The sequence below is a fragment of the Melospiza melodia genome, chromosome 1 (genome assembly GCF_035770615.1).
Source record: "Melospiza melodia melodia isolate bMelMel2 chromosome 1, bMelMel2.pri, whole genome shotgun sequence".
NCBI classification, from domain to species: Eukaryota; Metazoa; Chordata; class Aves; order Passeriformes; family Passerellidae; genus Melospiza; species Melospiza melodia.
In genome coordinates this window covers 124,493,565-124,520,194 of record NC_086194.1, presented here as the reverse complement: position 1 = coordinate 124,520,194, position 26,630 = coordinate 124,493,565, and the positions used below count along the sequence as shown (strand labels likewise).

Sequence of the window (26,630 nt, the reverse complement as noted above, 5' to 3'; positions counted from 1 at the left end):
ATGGTGTTGGTATTGGAAATCTTAACTAAAGATGTCCTTGTCCTTACTTATTTCCTTTTTTCTTCTTCCTGAAAGGAGAGTAAGTATTTTGGTCTTAGCTGTGCATTAATCTAACTTCTAACATGATCCAACTCCCTCATAGCCATGTCCCAAATAGGGCAAGACAAGCTTCCTTGGAAGTATGTAACAAAATGGGAACTGACTTCACCTAGAACAGACCATGCAGCCCTAGCAGCCCCACTGTCAGAGCTTCCAACACAGATGCAACACCTCCCTTCACCCCTTCTCCATATCTCTGGAAACCTGCTACTTCTGCTTCCCCCTTTTTAAATAAAGGAGGCAAATGGTAAAATGTCACATGAGTGTTCAGGGGCTGTATGAGGTAAGACAGTGTAAGGACATGGCACCAGGTAACAACTTGTTCTGTCACTTGGGTGCAAATTACCCATCATGAAAAATGGAAAGCAGCAGGTTTTCTTAGGACTTTTGTCAGGCAGTCAGATTGAGGCTTATGGAGGAGTTGGGTTTTATTCATAGCTTGGTTATTTTGGTCTAGTAGACCCTGATTTTTTCTGCCACAAATATTCATAATTTTATTTGATTCTTCGTGAAGTTCAGAAGGAAGTTAAAAGAAACTGAGAGAAAAAAAATTTCAAAACAGAAATAGACTGCCAGCATTTGTTTTGCTATTCTATTACAATATTCTGACTTTCATCTAAACCTTCCCAGTGGGATACATATCTACATTTTACTTTAGCTAAAGACAGAATTAATTTGAAAATTGTTGCAAGAAAGAGAATGGTTATCAAGACACCATCATCCTGACTGTACAGAGACAAAAGGTAGGCATTTTCCTCAACAGAACAGGCAAGACATCTGTCACAGTAGAGGGTTTTGTCGTGTTATTTATTGTTTTTTAGGATTTTTTTCCCTTCTCTAATAGCTTAGCTCAAATCCTTGATCAAAGCAACTAGGAATTGTTCAGCTCAGATGGCTTACTGCATTTTAAGTGGGATGCAATTTAGCCCTCTCCCATCTGACCAAAGCTAAATTCAGCAAGGGAAAACAATTTCCAAAGACCAACACATCCATTTGTCCTTCGAGAGGCCAGACAAAGGTTGTGGCATTAGAACAGATTACCAACATCTGCCTACAGTGTGCTTTTGATAAAGGGAACTGTTAGACTCTGATGGCAGTGAGACAGTTCCTCTTTGCAAAATAGCATTAGGTGTTTTCCAGATCCCAGTATTTTGGTTGCATTGTGCTTTTTATTGAGCATTGTAAGAAGCAGTGCAGTGAGACCGGTGTAAGCAAGAAATAAAGAGAGTAAATCATATCTCTGTGTATACTTCAGAGGTTCTGCAATTTTTTTAATGTGCAGTTTTCTTTGCTGCCACATTTCTTTTGGGTTTGTCTGTCATATTGTTAAGGAAACAAAGCAGTGTTGTTTCAAAAAGTGGTTAATAATGTACGCACCCCATAGTCTTCCATAGCTTCAAAGAGCCAATTACTGTTAGACTGTTGCATAAACACATATTTAGGAAGCATGAAAATGTGCAATTATTTACACTATTCAGTACCTAATACATCATATTTGAGCTCCAAAATGGGAATTACTGACATGATGAAATATAATGGCTCCAAACAAATTGCTGTACTACAAGAGGAGCCCTGTAGAGCTGTACTCATTAAACACACTTATTAAAAATTCTTAGTTTTTTGAAATCAAAAATCACTCAGTCACTTTAAAAAGCTCATCATCACCAAGTATTTAATCTGTAACTTCTTGCAAAATCCTATGGCTCAAGAGAGCTTTGCAAGTATTATATCTGGGGAAAACCAAAATATTGAGGTTTGTCTGAAAGGAATGATGTGGAACTTAGTGAAGGCGAGTGGCAGCAAATGGCTGGAGATTGGACAGTAGCACAAACTAAAAAGAAAAACCTGAGTTATTTTTACACACTGCCTATATTAATTAAGCACAGCCTCTTCAGGAAAGAGGCCTAAGTCCTCTTTCCAAAAGAAAACTGTAGTTAAAAGCACATGAATCTATTTTAGGAAAATGGCAGGAATTATTACTCAAAATGTGATCCAATTATATAAATTGGGGCATGTCTTCAGTTACCGATTCAGCTCATTTCTGTCACTGCCATCACAAAAACACTGCAATGGAAATAAGCTGGAACAAAGAAAGATTCCAGTCTTTGTTGTACTTTTCCATAAAGGGAAAATTTAATTATTTACTCTTGAGCTAAGGAATGATGTATCTCTAGTCCTCAGAGTTCTGAGACTAAGAGCAATGACCAGTTCCTGAGAACAACATTTTGGGATAAAAGTTATATTGCCCTCTCACAATTTACAAATGAAAAATGACTGTGGTTTTTTATCCTGCTGCATATTACGCCCATTAGTTTGCAATCACAAGCTGGTGCTGCTATGGGAAACCTGCTTCCTTGTGATGTGATTCCAGGCATATTTCAAAGAAGGTTGGTTCCTACTCTTGTGTTCAATCAGGTAACTGTCCCCAAAACCACAGGTACACAAGGCTGCTGAGTCAGAGCTGCTGCAATCACACCAGCCTTGTCCTGAGTTTGCTCTTGGGACACCAGCCCTGAGCTAAGCTGCTGCCCCTGTCTGAGGCAGACCTGTCAGCCAGCCCAGGATGCTGGCAAAGGGCAGACTTGCCTTGTAGCAGCGAGCAGGAGAGACTGTGTGCCATAAACCATCGCGTCTTGGATTGTGGCAAAATTACTGAGGTTTCACGCTTGTTTATGGGCTTAGAAAAATGTTAATTCTCAGCTAATGAGACGTGAGACATGCAGTGCTCAGTCAGCAGAACAACTTTTAAATTACTCTTTTGCTTGTAATGACTTCCTGTGCATTTGTTATGGTACATCAAGTGGCATTTTTTCCCAGATGGGTGCTGGGCATTCAGGTGCTGTAATACACAGGCATGACTGCAGACTCCATCAGGGCACTTCCACAAGAACGTGCACATCAGGAGTGGGGTACAAAATCATGGGATGAGGACTCTCTTACTGCATTAGCACACTGGGAGGTCTCCATGAAACTGGGGTCCTGAACATCCCTACAAAAATCTCCAGTAGTGGTGCATTTGGTAACACACCTACCTAGTCTGAAACTAAAGCCGAGTTCAAATCCAAACATGCTCTGTACACCTTCAGGGAGAGCTGTGTAAATCTGAACACCTGAAAAGGTTATCACTTCTTGTGTGTGCAGTATTAAAAGAAATGGATTAATGGAAAAATGAATTTAAGCATATTCCATACAAATATATGCAAAGGGCTTCCACAAAAATTTTTATATCTGAATCAAAATTAATGCAAAATTAACACATAATGAAACATTACATTTTAAGGAACTAATCCCTGTGTCCTCTTTATTTGTGCTCCACTTGATAAGAAATACACTTAATAGTTCTTTGCATAGAACAATAGGGATTTCTGTTAAAGTTCTCCTCTAAAATCATGCCTTTTCCCATTTCATTTGAGACTATCAGCTCTCAGGTCTGATGGCCATCTTACTCCCAGCATCTCAAAAGGCCACCAGGGTCTTACAGAGCAGCAGGCTGAGCAGCACACAGCAGTGTATCCCTGCACTGAGGATGCTGTCAGTATGCCAGGCTTTGCCAAAGCACAGCTGGAGGCTTGAGGGAGGTGTAGTCCTGGTGAGGCCACATCTCACGTGTGTGCCCAGCATGGCACTCCCCAGCATGAGAGAAACACAGACATTGGCAGAGTTGGTGGGGCAGGAGTATGATTTACCCATTTTCAACCTTGGAGATGTCCAAGTTGTTTGGACAGCTGGAGAAGTCAACCAAACAAGTGCTGTCTCAACAAAATAGCAGAGTTGTTCCGTGTTTCTGGAAGTGTTCACAAAGTAAGACAACATATTCCTTCAAGACATTTTAAGCTCGCGGTTTCGAATAATTAAGGTCTCTCTCACATTCTTACCTCACTATGAATCTTAGCCCAAATGTTTAGAAGCATACCAAGCAAATAAAGAATAAGAATACTAAGAAGAGATGGAATACCAAAGGGTAATATTGGTTTTTCATTCCCTGTATTTGAAACACATTTATAACTTTGGAGACTGCTGTAAATTCCTCCAAACTAAGTTTTCAAATGCAGAAAAAAATAATTAGGCCATGCCCTACAAAATAAAGTCCATTTCTCACCCTTTCTGAATTTCTCATTAAAAACCTTCATAAAAATGGTGGGTTTTGGTGTGATGTGGAGCTTAACATTCATCAAGTTGACTACTAGGAGAGAAGATATGAAACTCGTACTAGCTACAGTCAGACACCTCTGAAATTGGAAATAATGTTCTCCTCCAAGGTCAGATCCTCATTAGCAAAGGAAAATATTTTAAAGTGCTGATTTAAGCAATTTGATCGCAGATCCAAAGGCAGAACACATTTTAGGATTACTCAAGGAAAGAGAGGAAATGAACCATGTAAATTCTTTGTCAAACAGTTTTCTATAATCCTCAGATTTATTTTAAGTTTCAACATCTGCTTGAAGGACTCAATGTAGTTACATTTCTTCAGACCTTCTGGGGAAATATCCTAATTTTGGTACAGATCCAGAAACCAACCTTAGCTTCAACTGGAAATCACATGTGAAATACTAATTTTTTGTTTCCTTTTGAACAGAGCAGTCTCTGAAAGGACAGCTCTGAAGAATCCAAAGTACTCGCATCTGGCATACACTCAGTTACAGCTTCCTTATCCACAGGATTTGATTTTATTTTTGAATTCTGGCACAAGCCAGGTTTTAGACTTGTTTGCATTTTATATGCTTATTTTTTTTTAATTGGCTAGGCAGCCCCTTAGAGATTTTTCACAAAATACCTGACTTGTCTTGATCAGATGTTCCAATGAATGGAAGGAAAATGGTTTGCTCAGCTGAAAGACTGCAATTAGCATATCCTGTGGTAACTGTCCTTCTCTAACCTGCTGGCTACACAGCATGATTTCCTTGGGATTTTTATTTATTTTGCTTTTAAGCAGAAGTGTAATATTACTGAGAATCACCAGATGGCATTGCTGCAGATAACTGATATTTCTCTTCCCCTAACTCTACGGGGGATAGGAACTGAATTGCAATCTAGGGCAGAGTTTTTCCTGATGTTACAACTTGGGCTCTGCTAGAGAGGTGTCATTACATATTTGTACATTATACTATATTATATATTTGTATGCATGTGTGCCCATGCCTGAGCCCTCACAATGTCATAAGGTTTGTTTACAGCAAAGCATCATGCACGGCTACATTGGGAAAGTTTAGAAACATAGACACAATAAATGTGGGAGAAAGATGTTCTTTAGACTATAACATTTAATTGTTTCTTAATTACTGCATTCTTCAAGCTCATTGAAATGATTCACAGACTTAAAAGTGTTAAAAGGCTACTTATTTAGTGACTGGATTTGTTGGCTGAAGCGCTTCAGCTACAATAGTTGCATCTGCAAATAACCTGGGATCAAATTATGTAATAACTCACAGCTCATTAAACTCCTTTGAAGAGCTCAAATGACCTGGGTGTTAATTTTTAGTGCAGCCTATGGTGTATAACATATGTCAGCACTTCAGGGCTGCTCTGCCTCCCAGCCTGCAGAGCCCTGCTCCCAAGGATGGCCCCAGTCAGGATGCCTCCATGGGTACCACAGATGCTGAGAGAGCAAATATGAGGGTGAACAGAGCTTTTCAGCTGATTAGCTTTCAAGGCACGACACAGTTGAGATATAGAGCTTACTACACAGAACTCCTGAGTGTGTCCAGAGGAGGGCAACGAGGCTGGTGAGGGGCTTGGGACACAAGCCCTATGAGGAACGACTGAGGGAGCTGGGGGTGTTCATCCTGGAGAAAAGGAGACTCAGGGGTGACCTTATTGCTCCCTACACAACTTCCTGAAAGGTGGCTGTAGCCAGGTGGGGTTGGTCTCTTTCTCCAGGCAGCAACTGACAGAACCAGAGGATGCAGTCTCAAGCTGTGCCAAAGGAATTATAGGTTGGATATTAGGAAAAAATATTTTACAGAAAAGGTGATTAAAAAAAAATGCTGGAATGGTCTGCCTGGGGAGGTGGTGGAGTCACCATCCCTGGATATGTTTATGACTGGATGTGGCACTCTGTGCCATGGTCTAATTGAGGTTTTAGGGCTGGGTTGGACTTGATGATCTTAAAGATCTCTTCCAACCCAGTGATTCTGTGTGTGATTTATAACTCCATATAAAATGTCAAGATTGCATTTTCGCTTCCTCATTCCAAAACCCTTCATTTAAAACCAAGGATAAAGGGAGTTTGTAGCCAGGTGAGGTGTTGGGAGGAAAGGGTTAAAACTGGAAGATTTGGCAAGGAGGGAATAGTTTTTGCTCAAAGTGACCTTGCAGCTGGGAATGCTAAGAATGTCAGAGTGGGAATGAGTGTCCATTTACTATGCCCAGTGTTGTTCATCCTCTGCTGGTTTCGAGAAGTAGAATTCCCATGTAGAGACAACACACACAGATATGCTTGAGCCTTCTGCTGGAAGTGAAATATCACAAAAGCACAGCCTTGTGATAAATTGCACATGTGCAAGGCCCTTGATGCCTGGGGCAGGCAGCGCTTCCCCCCCACCGTGTGCTAGGATGAACTGAACCTAATGGAGCCTTGTGCCTTTTCACTAGGATGAACTAAGCCCAAGAGAGTCCATGTCTCAGTGTGTCTCTGCTGCCCAGCCATGTGGGTGAGGTAATGAAATAACCCTACTCTTTGCATTTCAGCTGTGGTTGGGTGGTTGCCATCATTACCTCTATGTGTTGACTCACACGTGGGGATTGACTCCTTCTCCCAGGCAAACTGTGACAGCATGAGAGGACTTAGTCCTAAACTGTGCCCAAGAATGTTTAGGTTGGACATTAGGAGGAAATTTGGTAGCAGACTTTGGTGAGGTTAAGATTTTCCTCCCCACTCATAGTGTAACATTTCACCCCTTTGGTGACATCAGGTCTGTGCCTCCACCTCCATTTTTACACTGGGGCTCAGTTTCATCGAGCTGCAGCCACCCCTCAGTGTCCCCACAGCAGCACAAGGTCAGTGCAGGCTGCAGAGGCCACCAGGTGGGCAGCCACCCTCAGCTGAGCTCTGTGCCACCGTCAGTGCACAGATTTGTAGTCAGACTGGGCACATCCTCAGGAACTGAGTTACAACTGCAATTCCTGATTGCAGAACTAAACTGCCAACGCTGTGTGGTGAAAGGAAATGAAAACCTGAGGCTGCCACCCCAACAGCAAAGGCTAACAGGCAAAGTGTGATTTTTGTCCATAGTTCTTGCTTTATTCAGATGCCCTGGAAAGCTGTGGATCATTGCTCTAGAGGAACAATTTTGAATCCAGTAAACTGACAGCTCTCCTGTCTTTTCCACCATCAAGCTGGCATTTCCCTGGACTTTTATCTGGCAAAGAGATTCTCAATATCAGTGTATGATCACAGCTTTGGTATTAGTGAATTAAAAGACATGTTCTTGAGGGTATCACTAATGTTGATGAAAGGAATCTTTCTTGGTTGAACAGGCAGGGATGCTTTAGGGGCAGTAGGACTGTTATTTGGGGATGTTAAAACCATTTTTATATCGTAACTGCTCCCATGTCTCCACAAAAACATTTGCAACATCACCTCAGTAGAGATAAACCTGAGATACTGTATTCCTTTCTTCATGTCTGCCTAGTTGTTGTTCCATTTCCCATTTTATTGAAGTAGACATAAATAGAAACCATCAACATTGCCTTTCATGTTTCTCTTCTGTGAGCCAGGCACAGGCAACACCAAGGTAGTCAATATAGATGATTTTGAATATAATTAATTCAATTCTAATACCCATCAAGCAGATAGTGGTATGTAAGTCAGGTACTAAATTATCTGAAAGGCTACTAGTGGAAGGGATGGGCCCTTGGAGCCCAAGAATTAGAAAATGAAAAAGATAACTCAGTAAAATTCCCACAGCAGAAAACAGGCATCCACAGCAATCTTTAAATGCTTGTATGTACGTCCAAAGAGAGCACTGCAAATCATTCCTCTCTGCTTTTAACACCCTGACTACAGAAGCAATAACTCAAGACATACTCACTGGATTATATTTTTCAATATCACAGTTTTGTTCATATGATTTTTTAAATAAAGCCAGCTACCCAGAGAAAAGATCAGGCCTCTATGGTTTCACTACAAAAAAGGGACCATAAACAAGACATAGTTTACAGTACAGATTTTCCTCTTTCATGTTTTCCAGCATTTTTGGCTGGCACACACAGCCAACCTTTTCCATTTATACACCACCATCCCCAAACACGGGCATCATTTTCCTAAGCAACAGAAACAACCTCTTACATAGAGATAATGAAAAATAGTTATTCTCTTCTGTATTAATATTTTTATAAAGGAAAAGTGTTACCAAAGCCATTCTCACAGAATAGAAAACCCTCTTTGGGATCAACCCAAGCCGATTTAACAAAGATGAGTGCACACTGAAAAATCCCTGAAAACTCCCATCCTTCAGCTTTTGCCTCAGAATATGTTTGACACAAACTAATACCACACAATGAAGTAGCACACACCTTATGCAAATCCTGTCTTTGTGGTTTGATGCAAACCCTGTGTGCTCACAAGGGCTATTTCTATAGCAGGAATGCTGTCATGTGAATACTATTTCTTTAGTGATTTAGATGAGAACTTCTCTGCAGCATTTGTTAAAAATGCTTTGATGTTTGTGATGTACTGCCAATATATTTCCAACAGTACTTAAACTGGCTACTTTTAGAAAAATCTTTAATTTAGCTGAACATTTTTGGTAAAAGGATTTAAAGTGTTCTTTGATGACATAGAACAATTGACAAGCAGCTTTAAAAAAGACTTACAAGGCATAAACAACTGCACCTGTGAGATAACACACAGAAGGACAAAAGTTTACAGAAAACATAAATGAAAAAATACAGCAAAAGAGCAGGTACAGTGAAATACGTATAATAGTCAATATTAGTCAAGAACATGATTAGTATATGAACAGTATATGAATAGTAAATGAAACTTGTGTAAAACAGTGGAATGGTTGCACAGAAGTCAAAAGAAAGAGGCTCTCTCTCATCCTGCCACAGGGAAGAGCACACACATGTAATGGCTCCTGCCTCTTGCTTTCCTGAATGAGAGAGGCAGATTCGGAATTTGGTTTTACTTGGTTTTTCTTCCCCTTAAGCACGATTTTGGTGACAAAATCTGACATTCATCATGGTTATTTCCAAAAGAAAAGCAACCTCAAACATTAAAAGGAAGCTTAGAAGTCTCATGTTTACACTGAAACCTCTTCCTCTAGCAAGGCTTGAATAGTTTGAACTGCAGAAAGAATGTAACAGCAAAATGTGAACATGCATGTTTTGACCTGCAGACTGCTTCTTCTTTCTTTTCTTCATTCTCACATCTTAGATGGAGCCTAGAGAGCTGGAACAGTCTTTTCAAGCCAGTAAAAACCACATCCAGTAATTTATACACTCACTTCAGCTTTGTAGATCTCATCAGAGGGACCCTTCTTTGCTGGTCACAGCCAGCAGAACTGCCAACCCAGAGCATTCTTTGCTCAGCCTTGCCAAATTGTGATTGCTCTTTTGGGGAGGACAGCAAGACGAGAAATGACCTTGGAATTCCCTTCTATCTGCTTTTAGCTCAGAATAAATTAGCTTGGACACAGAAGGAACCATATCAAAGGCATCAGCCTTGGTCTGTGTGTGGTTTGAGGCTGATTAGTCTGTCCAGCTCCCTGGTGAAACACAAGGCTCTGTTAAGGGCTTGGCATCTGGCAGAGAAAAGCTTGATCCCATGGAAATGCACTGGGAAGTATCTTCCCTTGCCATCCCCCTCTGGGTTTCCCTCTGTGTTACTCACCAGTACTGCTCTGGATGGTCCTCACGGTGGTGGTGGTGCGCGGGGGAGACGAGGAGCGCAGCGATATGCACTCGTCGTCCTGCGAGCAGCCCTTCTCGATGGCCCGCACGTAGCTGTGGCTCCGCATGCGGAAGCAGCCCGGCATGGGCAGGTCCAGCGCCTCCACGGCCTGGGACTCCAGCTCGCTGAACACCGACTCACAGACCGACTCGAACTGCCCGTTCACCTCCATCTCACTCACCTGCAGACAGACACCCGGCAGCGTCAGTGCGGCCCGCGCGTGGATGTTCCACACAAACCCTAATTACTGTGCAACGGGATACAAGAGAAATAACCAGAGTTCTGCAAAGAATAAAACAAAATGTGGATCATCACTGGTGGGATGTGAACTTTGGGTGGTCACCAAATGCAAATGGGGTCTTGGATCATCACTGGTGGGATGTGAACTTTGGGTGGTCACCAAGTGCAAATGGGATCTTTAATAAGTTGTGTCATCCCATTGTAATTTTATTAATATTAGTTGGAGTAAGTTTAGGGTTATCCTTTGTATTGCTAATTTGGAATTGGAGAATACTACAACGAGTAGCTGTGTTAACCTCCTTATCAAACGTACATGGTAGAGCATTAAGAGACATCTATTGTTGTAGGGATTTGCATTAAGTAAACGAATTTACTTATTTTTAGGAAAGGGGGGAGAAATGAGACAGAGTGGAAATTTTCCAGAGTAGAAATCCATTTTGATTTAGGTGAAATGCACATCTTTGAGTTGTCTGAAGCTTGCAAACATAGCTATTTACTCTGACTGCCTGTTCTTGTAAAAAGCCTGTGCTTGGAGAAACTGTTTCAGCCAAAGGACAGAGATAAGGTGGCACAGACAGAGAGCAGGGCAGCCTAACCCAGGAATTCTTTCTGATAAAGAAAAATTAGCAGCAAATGTCATGTGGAGTCATTAGAACACTCTCAAGCTATGGTGACACAATGGCCAGCACCTGTTAGAGGATCCCTTTGCACGTGAAGAAAGATAAATGGGACATCCCATAGCAGCAATCATGAGGGGGAAAAATAATGTATAAAAAAGGGAGACAGAGGTGTTAGCAAAGATTCAGCAGAGTTTGGGCTCTTGGCTCTTCTGAAACTGGTGGGAAGCCTGGAGGCCTCATAGCAGTGTCTGTTTTATGTGACCCAGGGCCCACGGCAGAGGTTGAATGTTTGGTCATTGTGATCATTACATGTAAAACAAAATTCACACTTTCATTGTGTGGTGAGGAAAAAACAAGAAGGGTCAGCTTAACCCCTGTACATTATCAATGCAACCCACAGGCAATCACACTGACAAAACCTGAGTGCCTGGAAAGCTGCAGGGTAACAAACACAGGAAGGGGAGGTTGGTAAGGGAACCAGCTTTGCTGCTGGGAAAAAATGTCTGTAGAACTAAATTTCTGGCTGAGAGCAGATGCAAAGGAATCCTTAGACCCTTTGTGCAGCAGACACTAGGTGGTGACAAAGACTTGTGCTCATGGTGGTTAAAGAGCATTCAAAAACTTCCTACAGGTCTTAAGAATCTGGAAACCATTTACCTTGCCTTAATTATTAATGGATGCTCATGTTTCTAAACTGAGCATTGAGCCCTGAGCTTGGCATTAAAGCCCAATAATTATCACTGTATGAAACATGCAGATGGAAACCATCACTTGAGGATTTTGTTAGTTTTCAAGCATGTACAAGACCAAGTTGGCAGGAGAAGATATGACTATGTTAGGAAGGTAGAAAAAACCCCCGTTAGAAATTCTCTTCCACATTAATGTTACCAAGAAAAATGTTTTGTGGAGTCTCTGTATATATAACTGAAAAATCTCAGAGAGCAAAAAATATTTTTTTCAAAGAAAAATATTTAAAAAAGCACGGAAGAGTAGTAGGTAGTACAACAAAAAGAATAATCTTACTCTAGCAGAGCATATCCAATCCTCAAGCAAATATCTCTGAATTAATGCATTTTAAACTAAAAAACTTGTTCACCTTGGCAAATGATAACCACTCCTTGGCTGACAGCTTTGTGTGTTAAGTGTGCAGCTAAACAAGAAACCTGACCTAATGTTCATGTAGTTGCCTCTGAGACATGAATTTCTGTGCTGTTTCCTCCCAGATACATCTTGACCCTCCTTTTAGAGCATCAGCCCATGCACTATGCAAATACACAGGTAAATACTCTGAAGTGTCTAAATATAGTAGACTGCAGAAAAGGAAACTACAGCTCCATATTGAATAGCAGATGTGTTTGTTATGGCCATAGCTGAAGTCCTGGTGTCACTGATGTTGCACACTTTTTTTGACATGGTGATGACTTGGTATGCCAGTCATTAGGGGTCAGTATCTGGCACCACAAATCCTGCCTGCTGCACTTCTGGACTAGTGTAAGGAAGTTCTTTCATCCAAGTGATTTACCCAAATGATCCACTTAAGCTAACAAGCCAAAAATCATACCAAGGAACTAGAGGATATAGCAGATGAACTACTGGCCCTCTGCCCTGTGGTGTGCTGGCCCTTTTGCACTTCTTTCAGATCTGCTCCCTATGAACTCAGCTGTACAAGCGTGTTGAATGCAAGGACAGACTATTTTATAACATTAAAACACAAAAACTGAATCTGTCACAGTGGACTTCATTTTTCTTCTTGTTTAGGAGCATGAAGACCTCTTACAGGATTTCAGGGCAAAAATACAGACAGATCTTTTCACTTAATACATATCCTGTAATATTCCTACTATTTAGGTGAAAAATTTGGAGGTACACAAAGTAAAGAATGCATAAAATAAAATCTCTATGAAAATTGTGGAATACAACTATTAACAGCCTAATTTTAAATTAGCACCTCAGTCAGCATACAAACTTTTTTTCGAGGTATTCAAAAATTTTTGATTGGCAGTACTAAGCACAAGATCCTTAAGAACCCTGTTCAATGACAGTGCTGGTGAGCCAAATCCAGTTTCTCTTATTGGAAGGAGTGTCCAGTGTGACAGTGGCTCTCCAGGTGCAGGTCACCCACCTGGCTGATGGTGCTCATGGCTCTCATGTAGCTCTCGTTGCGGGAGCGGAACTTGGGGGAGGTCAGCAGCCCTGCGGGGTCCAGGCTGTCCAGGCTCCTGTTGATGGAGACTTCACTCACCGCCCTCAGGTAACTGTGGCTCCGGATCTGGAGCTTTGGCGAGTGTTCACTGGATATCCTGGGAGTTTTGGGTGGGGAAAAAAGAAAAAGAAAGGAAGAAAAAAGACATTCCATCAAATCCAAGCGACCTCACCAGGAGTGACAATAACCAGATGTTTTTCACTGGAACAGCATGACTTGAACAAGTCATGACACAGTTCTTGTATATTTATAAAATAAAGGCAATGTCAGTACTTTTATTTGGATTTTGCCACCCTTCTATTTGGTGGAAGGAAGAGAAAAGGATGGAAAGGATTTCCTTTTCATTTTTCGTAAACCACATCTAAGCATAATGGCAAAATCACATTCATTTTCTTTACTGACAGCAGAGCGGAAAAATTTTACACTGTACTGACAATGACAACATCCAGCTCCAGCAACGCCCCTTCCCCCCCCCCCCACCATGTGGGACTTTTGAAGTGACAACACTGAAGTGACTTCACAAACTGATTTTAAAAGAGCAAGGGAAGCCACAGAGATGAGCAGCAGAGAAAGCCCTGTGGCCTTACAGAGATGAATGCAGCAACCATCAAAACCTTCTGGGGAGGCGTGTAAAGAAAGAACAGGCCTGATACTTCGATCAGCTGGATGATTCTAAATTTATTAAATTAACATCCACATCTCAAAATGTTGCTGGTGATGTGATCTGACATGTTCTCAAGTATGCACTCATGAAACAGGACTGTTTCTCATGGGGCTTTCAAGGGTGTATGGGCCAACAGGGCAGACAGATCATATAAACCATGCAAAACACACTCATAGTATGTCTTAACCTGGGAAATCACTCCAACAGCATAGGCCACCTGATAAGGTTTGATATGCTTTAAATTTTATTTTAGACTTGGCTTAAGACACAACATGCCACAACACAAAATGCATGCTAAGGAAGTAGCTTTACATAACTATGTCAAATTAGAAGTTTAAAGGTCACAGTTGTATTTCTGAAGTGATAACTTTGCCTAGTTTTTCAATACAAGTGACAGGTGAGATGTACAAGGAATCAAAACCAAACAAAAAACCCTCCCCCTGTGTTCCCCAGGGAATTTGTGCTTCTGCTATTTTCTTGTCCTATGTGCTAAGAGTCAGCTAGAACAATCCTCCACCTGTGAGATGCTTTATCCTCTGAATGTACTGGCTAAGTGCTGTCTTCCCAACCTGAGGCATCCTACAAAGATGTGAGTCCCAAAAATTGAGTAGAATACACTTGTATGAAATACAATTAATTTGGGGGATATGTCTTTTGAAAGAACTCATCAATTAATAAAGTATCAAAAGGATGAGGCGTCAATGTATTTTTTGAGTTTTAAATATTCTTCATGTATCACAAAGCAAACTAAGTAAAATATTAACTAAATTTTCCATTTTAAAATGTAAATCTCATAGAGATGTTCACAGGTATATAAAAGAAAAATCTGTAACCTAATTACAGGCTTAATCTTTGTCTCCTAGTCTTTAGAAATACATGCACAGCTGACCTGAAAGAAGAGAATCCATTTTATGTCTAATTCCTGAAGCATTTGCAGATATTTTGTATTCAAGTATCTAATGATGGTAATTAGTATCAGCAATTTCCCAGTGGCATGCACAATTCTGGTAATTGTCAATGCATTTTGGGAGGACAATTCCATTGTGTAATCACTCACCTAAGTAGTTCAGAAACTGGGTCTAATTCTGAATCATCCAATACTGTAATAAAACCTAGGCCATCTCTACAATACCATATTCTCTGGCTGCTAATTACTTCCTAATAAAAATACATAAACTTCTGCTAATTACCCGATATTCCTGTCACAGGATGAAGAGAAAGCCTTTGCTTGCCATTTTCACTGTGCATACAGTATAATACAACAGCCATTTCCATACTCTTTGACTCCTTATACCACTTGATTCCACGTGACAAAACCTCTTTAGACATCAGAGTAAGTGGTGCTCCAAACAACTCAAAAAAAGGCAGAAAAAGTGGTGAAAAGTCAACTGTTACTAATGGTTACATTTGTTTACTGCATTTTGGTAACTAACACTAACCATGTAACTCTTGGAATAAAAATTATTGCCTGTTATTGAATTAAAAAAAATGAATTAATAATTGAGGAGACATAATTTTTCTGATGCATGTGAGCTACTTCACCATGCTGCAGATCTGCAAACTGATCAGCATTGCCTGAAATGCATTTCCTAGATTGGTTCAAAACGTATTTTATGATTAGGATGTGAACAGTTTGCTGCCAATATGTGACATGCAAAATTCAAATCAGGTTGATTAGATGCCAGTTAGTCAAATACGTCACCTGGGGCTTGTTGCTGCCCACTGATTAGCTGAGCTTGCAAGAAGACTGCAGCACATCACAAGATTCAGTGCACAGATATTGCCAGACAGAAATCTGCAGTTGCTGAGGCACATGCCCTTTAAAGAGTGGAACCAATAAAGCAAGTATCCATAGCACAAAGATTTTGCTGTGGCAGCCAGAGTAAAGATCATGTAAGATACTCATGGAAGTGGCATGGAAAGCCACCACAAAGAGTATAGAAATGAATTTTCTGTGTGCATTAGTGTTGCATAGTATTTTCGTGACTCTGCTTAAAACAAAGGAATTCCTCCTAAAACTAGATGTTTCCCTTTTTTTTTTCAGATGTGGGTCCTCAGCACAGCTGCCTTTTTTTTATTTCTGTTTTTGTTTCTCACCATGCAACTGGCTAGTTTGACACAAATCCAGAACTGTATTTTGTATTTTACAGGGGGCTACTTATCTCAATCTGTGAACACTTCCCTCTCCTGTATAGACCAGGAGAGGTAACTGGCTGCTGTTGAAGGAGGTGGCTCCTTGCTTACTGATTGCTACAATCTCTGTTTCATTAGATGTAGTGGTGGGGGAAAAAAAGAGTATAAAAGGGATTTAAACCTAGAGAAAGAAATATTGAAAGCTTGCATTTATAATGATTACTGCTGCTTTTATAGCTGTGTAATAAATCGTCACTATGTCCTACAGTAAAGTTTAATGAACAGCTGAAATGCCACTGGAAATTTTGATAATATGCCACTTAGGAATAAATCTGACTATGTATGATGTGCAAGATCTGAATGTATAATTAATTTTCTTGGAGTTACTATTACCAGTAATGTGCAAATGAAAATACCTTTTTCTTCCTTGAGGGTTCAAGTCCGTCTCTTATTTATCCTCCATTACCTACATTTCTCTTTTTGCCATTGTAATTTCTACAATAAGTACAGCATGCCAAGGACTGAGACTTTGGGGCAGCTCTTTGGCCAGTACAAAATGGTCTTTTGGCTCCACTCACTGCACTGGATGTATTAATTGGCAGAAGTGGGTTGTGAATTATTTAGGTTCTTAAACAAGCTCCTCAAGCATGTTCCATCATTTCTGTGCTGCACCCACAAGTGGCCAGTTCCTCACACTGGCTGCACCATGTTTTTTCCCCACACTGCTGCCCTTGCCCCAGGCCTCACCCCAGAGGATGGGAGCACAGCCACAACAGCATCACACTGATACCACACAGGGTGGGAGGCACAACACTACTGGATGTGCTTCCCAAAAACCACAGCAAGAGGCACCAGGAGGAGATATGAGGGCTCTGAGTTGCTGCTGCTCTGCAGATTGCCCTTTTGGGTTTCCTGAGGGGATTTGCAAGAGAAGGAACCAGCCCTGGAGCTGAAGTGGGTGGAAATGGAGCCTGCTGAGTCCCAGCAGATAAATAAATACTCCCCTGGGTAGAGGAAGGCAAGTGCCTCTGATCCACACTGTGCATCACAGAAGATCAAGGTACCCCAGCAATGAGGCCAAAATGATACAGAAGTTCCATGAGAAGCTCTGGGAGGAGGAGAATGCTCATTTCATGGTCTAGTGAAGCATCTGAACCAGAAGATCATGTAGGTGTATAAAGGAAACCTTTGCATACTGCACTGAGATTTCTGCTCTGTACATTTCAAACACACTGAAGCCTATTCTCCTGTTTTCATTCAAATAGAGAAAAGAAAGTATTTAAAACACACACATCTAATCACCCTACCAGTGCTGCAACATGCATGGTAAGAAATGCTTTTAACTCACTGTTACAGATGTGTTTGTATTTACACAATATTAGCATGATTTACATGACTTAATTCAGATGAAAACACATTCTGGTCCCTCATTGATTATTTACAGAGTAAGGAGTTGGTTGGTGTAGGCATTTGTGAGAGCAGCTAGACTCAGTTGCTTTGCTCTGGAGGCCACAGGGAAGCTGGAGAGGGACCCTTCATCAGGAATTGTAGTGAAAGGACAAGGAGTAAAAGCTACAAACTGAACAAAGGAAAAATTAGATATTGGGAAGAAATTATTTACTGTGAGGATGGTTAGACATCGGAACAGGTTGCCCAGGGAGGTTGTGAATGCCCCAACCCTGTCAGTCTTCAAAACCAATTTGGGTAAGGCCTTGAACAACCTGGTCTAGTGGGAGGTGTCCGTGCCACTAGAGGTGTCCCAGTGGGGGAGGGGGCTAGATGATCTTTAAGGTCCATTCCAAGCCCTTGACACTCTATGATTCTGTGATTCTATATCAAACGGTTCAAAATGCAGTGTTAGCAATTAACCGTGAAATAACTTTGAATATATTCTGGGAAGAGTTCCTATGCCTTGAAAATGTCTTTCAAATGACAGAGAGAAGATAGACAACAGGGATTTACATAAGCAGGCAATTTTAGTTTCAAATATTTCCTTTTAATTTAGGAATGCACAATGCACTCTGTCAGATACGTGCTCGTTATGAAAAGCACTTTCACTTATCACATTTCATTTCTGAATGAAGAAAGGGAAAACCAAGCCTGGTGATGACTACTATTTTTTCCCTTTAGGCCAGACACAATATAATAAAATGTAGTCCTGAGACTGTATTGTCTTCTCCAAGTTCAGCAGTCAGAATCATAGCACAAAGTACAGTGTTGTGCCAGATGGGTATCGTGTTCTGCCAACAGAAAATTTTACTCTGCCAAAGTAAGGAACGTGTCCCAAAAGTCCAGGAACGTGTCCCAAATGCTTCTGTAAGCCAGCAGTGCTAAAATTTGCCTTCAAACAAAGAAGAAGACCTCAAAAAATACACCACATGCAACATGAAACCAAGAAAAAAATCTCAAAGCCACCACTACTTTTAAGTGTCCCAGCTCTCCATTTTGCTGCATACAGCTGACAGCTTGGTTCCATGGGGATAAATTATCCTCTGCTGAATGCCCTATCCCTGGTGTGGCTGGTGGGCACATCCAACATACATTTCTCTGCTTAATTTTATTTGCATTTTAGTGTTGCTAGAAGATAGAATAATCCAGTGCAGCCTGACACAAGGTGAACACTGAAGGACAGAGAGGAAGATTTAGAGAACAATTCACTGATGTGCATCTGTCTGATCCTGGTCATGACACGGGTCAACTAGGCTGGGGTAATTTTTCTGTGTTGGCATCCATGTTCTGCTGCTTTTTGGTGCGGTGAACAGGGGACTGTCATGTCACCGACGGAGACAAGGGCAGCACATAAACAGTTCTTAGCATTTGCCCTCCCCACTCCAGATTTTTCTGGGTTTGAAGCTCTCCTTTTGCTTTCTTGTTTATAAACAAATGAACCCCTTCATGGGGAGTTCTTGCCTTGAAGCTAAAAACAAAAATCCCAATAAAACCTCTCTTTAAGTTCAGACCCTGCTAAAGGGTCAAGGGTGAGAAAGAAAATTCTAAATCTTGGAGATATTCAGAAAAGGCTTATCTGCTGAAGAGCAAAACAATGCCATCAACAGAAAAATGGCATTTCTTCCTTTTGCTTCTACTACCAGACCAGAAATTGTCCTTGCTGCTTGGACCAGCCAACACATACCACAAAACTGCATGGACATGCCTGAGACATAGAGTTTTACCCAGGCTGAGTAGAGGCAGAAATTACAGTATGGTGTATTTGTCTCTGTCTGATTTTTCAGATTCTCTTGGGAAATAGAAGAAAGCACTTAAAAAGGAAAAAAAAAAAAAAACCAATCCAAAAGCCCCCAGAGTTTGGTGTTATGCATCTCCATCTCCAGCTGTTGTGCAGTTTTTGAGTGAGCACATGGTGTCCTGTCTGTTTGTTTGTTTGAGGGCAGCAGGAACTGGATCAACGTTTTATGGTAGAAAATGTTTCTAAAAAGCCCAGTCCCTTTTAAAACCCTCCATGTCTGACTACTGCCAGCTTCAGAATCAATCATGGGGCCACTCTGTGATTTTGTTACAATCCTGCTTTCTGCTCAAAGGACACAGAAGCTTTGGTGTTCTTTTTCTCTTTTTGGGATGTGGAGGTATTGAGTTTGTATGAATTTATTTAATGAGCAATCTTTAGTTATTAAAATATTAGCAAACAAAGATGACTATTGAATAAAAATTCATGTATACATTAAAACAAATCTTCCATTTTATCTCAAAGATCTTTTCAGGTACTTTGTACAATCAAAAAATACCACAGGCTAATGTATATAAGGAACATTTCCCGTGTCTTTGACATACTGTATTTTCTCCTTGCTTTCTAGACATAGTGAAAGAATAGAGCACAGCACGAAAGTGGCACATATGCAACTGAGTTGGCAAGAAAAGCAGATGGAAGATGATGAAGACAGACATTATACAATTCTCTTTAATCAGAAATCTGGTCTGCATGCTGGTTCTGATTGCCATGTGCGTGTGTGTGCGTGGGAATGTTGTGAGCACTCTTCCATCCCAGAGAGTGAAAAAAGATTCTGAAAGGTAGAAATAGTTCCACCCAGATGAACCAGCTCAATCCAGCGATGCCAGGGTAAGCTGCTTCTGTGCAAAACCATTTTTTGTTTACACTAGAAAACAAATCCACCATATCTTGTCACCAGAAGTAGGGTAAGATGTAACACTGTCACGAGCAGACAGTTTAAGAATACTTCTCTCAGAAGTCCCTTTGAGGAAAGCTGTAGGCCTTAATGTCCCCCATTGCCAATCTTACTGGGTACATGTCCAAAGGGGTTTTTGGAGGTCCTTGCTGGAGGCAATTTGATCTAGGTCTGAGTCTAGACCAAATGCATGACAAAAGCTCTTGCCTTTTTCAGCTCAACTCTCTTTAGAATGGGCACTAGTGAGAAATATATTTACCCAAGCTGAAAAAGATCTTGCCTTGCATCAGATATAAAGGACTGAGAACGCAGACTGCCTGAGGGCCTGAGCAGGTCAGCCATACTCACAGCCTTGCCTGGAGCCCTTTGGACCTTGCTGGGGTGAGAATGAAGCTCCAACACTGCTTTGATAAACTCTTTGCTAGCACTAAAGTTATACCCTCCTTACTGCAGAAGCCACTCCTTCAGTTCTCCTCATCAAGGCCAGGCTTATCTATCTGATTCCACATCACTTTCCATTCTTGGTTACTTCAGTGCCACCTCTCCTCACCAATGAAACTTAAAAGTCATCTTCAGTCTGCTCAGATAAATTATTCTTTTAGGAATTTGAGCATTCCCCCTTGTCCTATCACTACGTGCCCTGGTACAAAGTTCCTCTCCATCTCTCTTGCAGCCTCCCTTTAGGTACTGAAGGCCTAAAGAATATAAAGAAGATATTCCCTGTTGCAGTCCTCATAAAACCACCGTCTCCACAAGCTCAGACCTCACCTGCTTAGCTAAATGTTCAGGTCTCCCCCATTCACATGTTAAGAGTTTGATTAATTCTGCCAGTGGGAACACCAAAGAGTTACAGCTCTCTGCCAAACCACAAGGGGAAAGCAGCTACTTTTCAGGAATGTCACCTGGCTGTGTGCTGAGCTGGCAGCACAACCAGCTCTGCCTGCTTAGCACCAGGATTCATGCAGGAGCTCTGGCTTGCTCCTGGGAGTGGGAGGATGGAGCTCCAGCTCACTAAAAAGCATCTTCTGGGCAGACTTCCCGTAACTGACAGGCCCTCCTGTGCTACTCCAAGTTACAATATTGGGCAGTATTTATCTACAAATATTTTTTTTTCTAGGTAAATAGTAAGAAAGTATTTACTCTGTTGAATGTCACTGCAATATTTATTTAAAGAGCTATTTTTTTCTGAAAACTTGCAATGCATTTTGAGCTTTCAGTGTCTTCAATTCCACAGGTCCTCCTGGACTTAAAACCAGGCAGTGATCACCCACACACTGCATGGCCATGTGCCTGCAAGCCCTGTCATGTATCTGCATTTGAGTCACCTCCTTCAGAAAGACATTCTCAAACATCCAGATTAGATCTGCATAAACAGCTCCCAGTGAGATTAGGGAAATATCTTAGTTTTGCAAGTCAACAACATTACTCCAAAACCTTCACATACATAAACAGCCACCTGCATTTTCCAAAAAAATGTGTTTTACATATGCAGCAATTTTTCACTTCCTATTCAGTATTCTGCCATTTCAAAACTTTTGGCCACCTAGTAAAGAGAAACAAAAAAAAGCAAAAGCAGCAGATTCAATACCATCTGTACAGATGTGCAACACAAGCCAAGCTACTGGAGAAACTGAAAAGCAAGCACATTTTAAAGCAATGAGGAGAGCAGGCTAGTAGCTCTGCCAGGGAGAAGGGAATAATCCTAATTCCAACTCAGCTAAGGGTGTGAGCTCACCTTCTTACTTCTCTGATCAACAGCCCTTTGTCCACATGAAAAGTTGAGGCAGCAAGATTCAACACAAGGCAAAGCATGCTACCCACCAAAAGCTGTGAGTTTAATATGTACTGGTGGTGACCATGGATTTTCTCTCCTATTCCCTCCTGACCGAGTCATTTTGAAAGATCATGTGTGCCCTCTTACTAAGTGGCTACTTCAGTATTCTCCATTTTAGCTGTTTAGTGTTTGAAGAACACCAAGCAGTTTAAAATACCTGAAGAGAAGCTTGCATTTTCTTCTTTTATAAGCAAGTGCTTCTTGCTTGGTACATTTTGTTTCCCTGCAGACACCTGGAAGATGGTGACTTGAAATAGGATCCAGCTACTCCTGAGGCACAGGGGTTGGGGGTGTGATGAGACAGAGCAATGAGCTCCTGGAAAACCCTACAGCATTTTCTCGAGGTGTGTCTGGATAAGTACAGGTTGGAGCTCAGATGTGACTCTTGCAGCTGTCTCTTCCTGATTAAAAAAAAGCAAAGATTTTTGGGGAAACTGACTAAGATAAAACCCTGCAATTTCTCCTGTCATACAAAAGAAGCTAGAAATAGTAACTTTTAACCCATGTTTTTATTTAAAGTAATGTCTGGATTGCAAGTAAGAGAAGAAAACGATGGTATGCAGTAGGGTTTCTGGAAAATTCTTCACTGATAATTTGGGCAGCAGTCTGCTGCTCTGGGGGATTTTTGCTTTTCTCACTGAGCTTACAAAGCAAAAGCAATACCCCAGGAGGAGGGACAATTTCTCTCCATGTAACTTTATGAGAGCTATTCCTCAGAGGAGAAGAAGAAGCAATCACTTTCCCTTCAGATGCTTTTACATCAAAAGAAATTCCTCAAAACAAGCCCAGCTAATTCCAAACCCCCAGTTATCCACATATATTTTAATCTTATCTCTTTCTATTACAAAGTCTTTCCAGTTTTGTTCTGTAGTAATTAAAAAATGACCTGTTTGCTGTACTGAGATACAACATGAGGTGACAACCTGTTATTTCAGGTATATATATATATACACACACAGTGGTCTGGGCAAATTGTGCCAGTGCTCTTATAAACATGGCCAAAGCACTAAATATCTCAAGGTCAAAGTCTGAAGTCAATATCCATTATAAAAATCTTCTGATGAATGGAAGTTTGTTGAAAAAATGTGAAATAATGCTTAACACACATTTTAGACTTTTTTGCCTCCTTATAAAAAAACCCAACATATACTTTCTGTGTTATAGGCTGTTGTTGAGCCAAACTTGTACAGAATAAACCCCGATAAATAGAACTAATTTAATTTTTGAGCATGAGAGAACCAAAGAAAAAAATTACTTAAGAAATCTTCATAATAATGCAAAATCCTGCTTGGCACTGAAGGGGATCTTTTTTTTTTTTTGCAGTTCTTTAAAATAGGTATTTTTTTATTCCCCTGAACCAGAAATACTCTGAAATCTTTATTTGGGTCTGTTAGTAAAGAAACAGACAACCAGTTGTCATGTCATTCATCACACTGTCAGTGTCAAGCACAATGATTCAGATGGAGGCAATGAGAATGTAAAAAGTAATTCCAAAGTGTGGATGCCCTTCAGGGCTGTGGAGCACCAGAAGGGTTGTGCAGCTCATTTTAAAGGAAGGAAGCCTCAACTCCTGAGGGATGCAGATAGCTTCTTGACCTGTAACAGTAGGCATTCTTAAGTATTTCCAAATATTTTTTTGAATTTTATTTCCATACTTGGAATGAAAATATTTGGTTTGCTGAATTGGGTACACTACTCTTTTCCAATGGAAAAAAAAAAGCGCAAATGTCTGTGCTTGCATCGAAGGGGATAAAGCTAGTTCCTTACTGATTTCTAGTGTTCTCTGTATCCCATCTAAACCACAAAACAAACAAACACTTGGTGAAGGAGTTAAGAGAACAACCCCTCTTCTTTTCATAATATAACATAATAGAACATAATATACATGGTGAAGCTGCAGATGGCCTTTGGTCCTGCTCAGAAGATGAAAATACTTGGATATCTATGCTTTTGATTAAAACACCATTATAGAAAAAGCCCCCAACACAACAAAAAAAAAAAAAACAGCCTCCAAAAACTCCTCTAAATTTTTCTGGATAAATATCATCTGCTGACATTTAAAACTACTGGCAATTGATGGTTGTTCATGGGTTCAGATTTCAGTGTGGACTGAAATTTGCTGTGTGACCTGGAGGAGAAGTCATATAAACCCCTTAGTCTCAGAAAATATACTGCATGTGTTAGTACTTCCCTACAGCACCTCTGTGACTGTAGGTGGCTTTGTGATGATGAACTAAAGTCAGCAAACATAACTGAGCTTCTTTGATGGAAATGAATAGCAGCACCATATTTTTATTGTATTACTGGAAGCTAAGGTCACAGAACAACTGAAATAGCCCCAGAGACTGATATATTGAACAACTTCAGCCCCAGAGACTGATATTGTATATAAAGCAGAATACCTGGTTAATCAACACTGAAGAATGTTTGGAGTGATGGTCAAAAGATGCTTGAGAATAAGTTTATTTTCTTTTTTATTTTTATTTTAAACCATTATAGACTATGGATGGTGATTGGTATGGATATGATATCATTTCAAGTCGATGGTTTTTCTGAGGTACAACACAACTGCTTGAAAAGCTCTCCAGCCTAATAAAACTTCAGTAACCTATTCAGTAACCTAAAAGTTTAATACCTAAAATGTCAATTTAAAGTAAATTGTAATGAAACCTGTATTACTTCCTAAAGCCTCACAACTCTTATGAGGAGAGACAGAATTTTGCACTGAACTTACATAATTTAATTTTGTTACATGAGTAAGTACCCTCTCCCTCAGATGACCTATTCCTCAAATGGCTGTTGCATATCCAGCAGGTATTTTTACTGCTCTGTCACCTTGATTTGGAAAACAACAACATTATGATAACATGAATCCATTTCATATTGTCAGGATCACTAGGGCAGAGATCTGTGTGATGATGTTTGAACGTCATCAAAATATGATGTTCAAAATCATACTTTTGATGTACGTCTTCGTGTGCAGGTGGGATGGGACCTTCGAAAGGCTGCTCAGTGTCCTGGGACTCTGGTTTCTCTTGTGATGTGTCAGGTAAGGGCCAATTTGTCAACACATTGAATTCTGTCCCTCCAACTAAACATATATCAGGGGCTTGAAGCTAAGCAAAATTAGGTTGAGCATTTCAACTCTGCAGCAGAGTTGAAGCATATTTTCTGGAATTATCCAGGAAGAGATGGGTCGGTTGTTAATGACATGAGCACACCTGAGCTACCTGCTGTTGTTCTGGGCCTGCACTGACACGTCCAAGGAGATGTAAGAAGTGCTGGTCTCCTGCTTACTGTCTAAACACAGTGTTGCATCAAGCTAAGCTGCTTCAAATTCATCACTTTTTCAATTTAGTATACATCAGAGATTGGCTGTGATAAATCACCGTGTTGGACCACAGAAATGCAACCGAACTGGGTCAACCTTTTTTACCTGACTGCTACTGGGAATCATATAATAAAATGTACAGAAGGGATTGGAAAAGCTTGAAAACACTGTAGAGGTGACCTTGAAAAACTGAAAGTCTGGTCAAATAACACAGTCACGAATGTGTACACAGAGGCACCATGGATTACCCAGCAGGAGGGGAGCTGGAGGATGCTAGCCTGAAAAAATAAGTTCACAGCAGCTAAACTAAGGGAATAATTCCCTGAGATGTTAATAGAGCTCCATTTACTGTCACTGGAGCCAGCCAGCCACTAGAGGGAGGAATGATCTAGAGCTGCCAATGACTGCTATTTATTATGCTTCTGCAATTCGTTATGTTTTTCTTAAAGCTCATCTCATGAGGCTTGCAAAACCTTTCCAGTTAAAGAAGAAAAATATCGAGGTTTCACAGTTGAAAAGAAAGCACAAAAACACAGAGTTCAAGGGCTCAAGAAACAGAAAAAGAATCTGCATGTCTCCTTAGGAATATAGTCTGATTTTCATAGCTCGGATGAATTGTGGACTTGATTTTCAATTAATTAGGATTCATAGGGCAACTTAATTTCATAGCATTCAGCATATCATTAACAAAAATTGTAGGATTGAAAGATTTTTTATGTGGCTTTTGTGATTCAAAGTATTTTTCTTGGTGACTGGAAAGGGCAGGTCAGTACTGGGGTGAAAAAGGTATTTTCCTTCTGTACAAAAACCAGCAACTTGCTAAAAATGTAACTTCCATATTCTTTAGGAATAAAGCTATTTGAAAGTAGAAACCAAAGAAAAGCCCAACACAATAACACACTCTCAGTGGCTGCATTGCTAATCTTGTGCCTTTCACTCCAGATTACTATGCTAAACATCCATTTATAGCAGGAAGGAAGCAATTTGGATGTGTGAAGCAGGGTTTTGTGTGTAGAGCTATTCACTATTCACTGATAAGAAGATATTCAGCAACAGGAAAATGCTAAGTAAAATTAAAAAGTTGCTTTTATCTGAAAAGAAAGTAGTTAATGAGATAGGCAATTGCTAGATGTTTAGCAGGTCAAATCTTAAGAGTTTTGCTAGAGGGCTGTCAATGGAAAAGTCTGAGTCACATTTTTTCCTCAATTTAGACAAATTCTGCTAAGTTAGCAGGCCCAGTTCTGTCTTTCTGAAGAGGAAAAAGCCAAGCTTAAACTAAGCAGAAAAAGCTTTTTCATAAAAAGACTGCGGAAAGCTCATGGACAATCTAGTTTTGAGTACACTAGGAGTTTGGGATGTAAGTAGAAAACCACTCCTCCCCTAGCCCTTTGGGTTTTTACTGTGCCTGCCTCTTGTTAGATAATTAGGCTGTCATCAAAGTAGAACCATTGGTGCTTCTGTCTATCCTCTTC

At 40.6% G+C, this 26,630-nt stretch overlaps 1 protein-coding gene across 10 annotated transcripts in view; it reads right to left on the bottom strand.

The window, feature by feature from the left end:
• DLGAP1 (DLG associated protein 1) overlaps window positions 1-26,630 on the bottom strand; it is a 403,108-nt gene that overhangs the window by 82,631 nt on the left and 293,847 nt on the right. For all 10 annotated transcript variants that reach the window (XM_063166836.1, XM_063166779.1, XM_063166794.1 and 7 more), the window contains 2 exons: window positions 12,974-13,151; window positions 9,932-10,172 (listed from right to left, as the gene is read on the bottom strand). In XM_063166836.1, the coding sequence (XP_063022906.1) occupies window positions 9,932-10,172; window positions 12,974-13,151 (419 nt within the window). The remainder of the gene's footprint in view (window positions 1-9,931; window positions 10,173-12,973; window positions 13,152-26,630) is intronic.